Genomic DNA, 4903 nt, shown 5'->3' with positions numbered 1-4903 from the left:
TCTAAGTGTTTACTGTCTTCATTATATGCTTTAAATGCCATAATTTGACAATTTTATGAATTTATGATGTTATTAGCATGTATGTTGTGTCTGTTAATTGGTAAAGTCAAATTCTTATTTACTCATAATCATGAGTATTATTCTTGTCCATAATAGGAATATATATATAGATTTTTGGTGATATTCTCTTTTTGTTCATCATAGATAAACAAGTAAATCTAAGTACCTCTATTCAATTCAAATAAATAATAAAGGACAGAATTCATCAAATTCCATAACATAAACAAAAAATTAGTAATTTTGGCAAAAATTACATGATACACCTGAGAAAGTAGATTTATAGAGAACTCAGAAATGGAGAAGAACTTATCGAAAGAACTCCAATAATACTAAGACATCAGTGTACAAAAAGAAAAAGCCAACAGAAACTAAAAAAAAAAGATATGATAAAAAAGAAAAAGAGAAAACATAATGACAATAGAGATGATGTAGAAGGAAAAAATACGGAATAAAAAATTAAAAAAGTAGAAGAGATTAATAAGATAATTTTATCATTTTAAATTTTATTTATTAGTCCTTCTTCAATATAATATTTATTTGATTTTTTTAATAAGTTTAATATAATTATTTTTTTTTGTTAATTAAAGTTTTTCGATCATTCTTAGCAGTAATTTGTTTTAAATATAAAATAAATATATTAAAAATTTAAATTTTTCATTTTTTAATAAAAAATATTTCAATTTATAATTTTAATACGTATCTTAAAGACATAAAATAGTTAAATTCATAAAATAAACATATAAAATTCATAAATATGTCCTACCCAAATCAAATCAAATTAATTAATTAATTAAGAAGTGCACTTGAGAAACGACCTTATTTAATTAATCTCAAAAACAATTTACATTTTCCATATTGAGTAATTTAGAGTTCTAGACAGCTCCCAAAACGCCACAACGGCACTACTTGACTTGGGGGGTGAAAAGATCACATCACATCAGATGGATCTTAGAAGGTGTTAGTTCAGTTTTCTCGAGTTGAGGACATCGGGGAACACGTCCTTCAACACACGCACTAACGCCAACCAAACACTACTAACTCTAGCTTGCTGGTCTCTCACTCTCCCAAACCACACCCGACACCCACCGCGCAATCACCATTACTCTTCTCATCCCCAAATCAAAACCCTAACCATTCATGTCCACACACACATGTGCTAGTAACTAACTAACCACCAATTCCCCGTTCAGATCCGTTTGGCGTCATGGAGGCTAGCTCCGGAGGAGGTGGTGGCGGTGCTGCGGCCGCTGGTGGCGGTGTCGGCGGTGGTGGAGGAAACGACGTGGAGCTGATGTGCAAGACTCTGCAGGTGGAGCACAAGTTGTTCTACTTCGATCTGAAGGAGAATCCTCGCGGCCGCTATCTCAAGATATCGGAGAAGACCTCTGCGACGAGGTCCACCATCATCGTCCCCTCCTCTGGCATCTCCTGGTTCCTCGATCTCTTCAATTACTACGTCAATTCTGAAGATCATGAGCTATATAGCAAGGAATTGCAGCTCGACACTAAGGTAACCACCCTTTCTATATCTTTCTTCGTAATTTACTTAATTATAGTACTAATAGTCTGTTATTACTTTAATTGCTCGATATTTTGTTTTTCAGATTTTCTACTTCGACATTGGGGAGAATAGGAGGGGCCGTTTCTTAAAGGTGCTCACTTAATTGCCTTCTTCAGCTTCATATCTATATGTTTTGTATCTATCAAGAGATTTTTTTTTTCCGAATTGAAGTCAGTAGCATCTTTAAGCTGGATTTAATTGTTAATCCCAATAATTAGGTGTCGGTATTCCTCCACTGTGGTGTTTATGCTTTGGTAGTTATGACTCTGGCGGTTTTTGTGGGAAATGATAAGTAGGAGTATGTTAATTGTTAGAATTTTTACTCCTTTGTGGGATGCTTTACTCCTCTTGGCAATGAATTTTCATGGAAGTGTTTGTGAATCCCTGCATAGTCCTTACTCTTGCCTATGGTAAGTAAGGGAGTAAAAGGAAATTTAACGAGAAACAAACTGTCTTTGGTTTGATTAGGAAAGAAAGGTGATTAAAACTAGGAAAACAATATTTCCTCCATTCTGTGAGTAAGTGATACCCTTATCGTGAATAGGGGAAAATTTTCCCCTTTTCATTTTCTCTGTCTTCAATTTTTAAGTTGAATTGGCCCTTGAGAGAACCCGTGTTACCCTGTCTGAACCGCTTTTGATTTTTCTGCCACCAACTTTGCCTCCTCCTGCAACTACAGATCCTCTGTCCATTACTGCATTCTTGGAGCCTCAGTTGGACCCCCCCTACCCTCACTTATCACGGCAATAACAACCTCTTTGCTCCAAGAGAGTTTTGTCAAACACTTTCAACCATTTGTTCTCCGCATCTTGATCTTGTATTCTCTTCTTGATCCTTTCAATATGTGTTTAGCTCACAATGGTATCAATTTTTTATACTGGGACAATGGCAAGGGACTCATGGATCTCTGTCTTAATTGAAGATAAGACTTACTCTCCCCATCTAGGCAGAGGAAGCTCCATCATATTCAACGGCTGGAACTGCATTAGAGCAAAGGAAGCAGAGACTGAGTGTGAACATAAGGACTTGGGATTCAATGAATTACAGACAACTAAAAATTGTTTGACACGTTTTTTTATGCTGAAGTGGAAATTTTATCCTGTATTATTTAGTAATTACTCCAGTAATAATTCTTCGTTTCATCTTTTCTCCATTAATTTAACACCCAGTGTCCAGAGATGAGTTATAAATTGTAATTTATTTTTTGTGTTTGTTTTGTTTTAACATAATTGTCCTTGATCATTTGCTTATAACATTTTATCCTTGCGTTTCTTTTTCTTTATTAGAATGAAGGTTAGAATATCTAGGATTCTTACCAATATTAAGGATGCTTACAAATATCAGTTATTTTAGTGTCCATGCCTGTGCACACACATAATTAGGTGTTAGATTGTTAGGTGATCCATGTATATGTATAACAAAGTGTTGAATATTTTAACGAGAATTTCTATAGATTTTTTATTTTGCATTTGTAATGTATAAAAAGATTTAGATGTAGTTTGCTTATTTTTAGACTGCTATTCTCCAAAGAATCACATATCTATAACCGTCAGATTTAAGTTGTTACTGGTGTCTAAGGAAATCATGTGTATAGTGTAGATATTGTAGATGTGCTATCTTATAAAAATGTCTAATTGATTTCAGAATTATCATTTTATTTTATTTTATGAAGGTGTCTGAAGCTTCTGTGAGTAGAAACCGTAGTACTATCATTGTTCCTGCAGGAAGTTCCAGAGATGAAGGTTGGGCAGCATTTAGGAACATTTTGGCTGATATCAACGAAGGATCAAGGCTTTTCATTCTACCCAATCAGGTAACACTTTGTATATTAACATCCTATGCAATCAGTGATATGTTCTTATCTCATGTTATGGTGTGCATTCTGCTACAGCAAAGTTCTGAATCCTCTGAACGTATTGTTGGACTTTCTGATGATGTTGGTGCCGGCTTTATCGCTGGCCATAGTAATCAACCACCAACCACTTCTGAGTTGGACAGGTCTGTTGATTTGCCTGCGCAAGAAGAAATTGGGAATGTGGGGGTCTCAAAAGTGATTAGGGCTGATCAAAAAAGATTCTTCTTTGATCTTGGGAGCAATAATAGGGGCCATTTTTTAAGAATCTCTGAGGTGTGCTGCCTTATCCTTTTGCCCTTTTTCAAATCTTATTTTGTTAAGTTTGTTTTGATGCTCGATATTTTGCTGCAAATTCATGTTATTACATTGCAGGTTGCAGGTTCTGATCGATCCTCAATAATTCTTCCACTGTCAGGGCTAAAGCAATTTCATGAGATAGTTGGTCACTTTGTGGAAATCACCAAGGACCGAATTGAGGGAATGTCCATTGCTAGTGTCCGTACAGTTGATCCCCCTCAAAGATGAATGCTAATTGGTGTGTTCTGTAAGAATAAAAATAATCACACCCTCTCCGTCAAGGTGTTATTAGGGATACAAGTGGGTGTTGGTCATCTGTGTCTGGTTTGGGTTTGTCTTTTTTTTTTCTTTCTTTTTTCTCTCCCTTAATCTCCTACTTCTCATATTGTTCTTCCATTAATGCTTTTGAAATAATGGGAACTCTGGTTGGCCAAGAAGACTAATTGGAATTGGAATTGGCGGGCAATGTTAGTATGAACAGGAAATAATAGGTGAACATTAGACCAAAGAGAGCCTTGTACTTGATTGGATATTTTTGGCACCTGTGCTATATTTTGTAATAATGCTTGTTTGATTGTTTGGCTCTCCATCCTAGGTGAACTAAACTTTGATAGTGGCTTATGTCTTATCATCATCTATCTAGAGTTCAATGAAGTCAAAGAGTAATGATAATTCGTCCACTTACTTTCTCCTTCTCCATGGTTACTTTGTGCATTGTTTGATATGGAAATGAAAACCTTGATATTACGATTAACATGAACATTTAGAAAGAAATAGACAATTTGGGGAGGTGGGGATGCGTTTTAACTTTTAAGTCGGAAGCATGAACATTTTATCTATAAAAAAGACGGAAATATAATGCTAATCTTGAAGTGTCCATTTCGCATAAAAAATGAATAGTTTCGGTGAATAATAGCACAGATAAATTATGGTAAACAGCATCCATCTTTCTTTCTGTAATAGAGATAGAGAAAGACCGAGACATATCTGTCCAATAATAAAAGAAACATATCCTTATGGTTGAGCCAGTTTCAAGCGACAATACAAAAATGAGAAAGAGACAGAGAACAGAGAAACACGGAAGTTATGAGCAGGTAACTAGCAAGTCAGTATTATTTTATGAAACACGG

At 35.1% G+C, this 4903-nt stretch overlaps 1 protein-coding gene across 1 annotated transcript; it reads left to right on the top strand.

Annotated features, from left to right (window-relative positions):
* The first annotated feature begins 909 nt into the window (after nucleotides 1-909).
* On the top strand, nucleotides 910-4457 carry LOC112741918 (transcription factor Pur-alpha 1). Its single transcript, XM_025791102.2, has 5 exons — nucleotides 910-1570; nucleotides 1665-1712; nucleotides 3294-3434; nucleotides 3513-3749; nucleotides 3849-4457. Exons 1-5 carry the CDS (start codon nucleotides 1265-1267, stop codon nucleotides 3999-4001), a joined length of 885 nt encoding a protein of 294 aa, XP_025646887.1. The 5' UTR covers nucleotides 910-1264; the 3' UTR covers nucleotides 4002-4457.
* Nucleotides 4458-4903: the final 446 nt, after the last annotated feature.

This window comes from Arachis hypogaea, chromosome 14, assembly GCF_003086295.3.
Source record: "Arachis hypogaea cultivar Tifrunner chromosome 14, arahy.Tifrunner.gnm2.J5K5, whole genome shotgun sequence".
Lineage (NCBI taxonomy): Eukaryota > Viridiplantae > Streptophyta > Magnoliopsida > Fabales > Fabaceae > Arachis > Arachis hypogaea.
The sequence above is the reverse complement of the archived record's forward strand: the minus strand, read 5'-3'. Positions and strand labels throughout refer to the sequence as shown.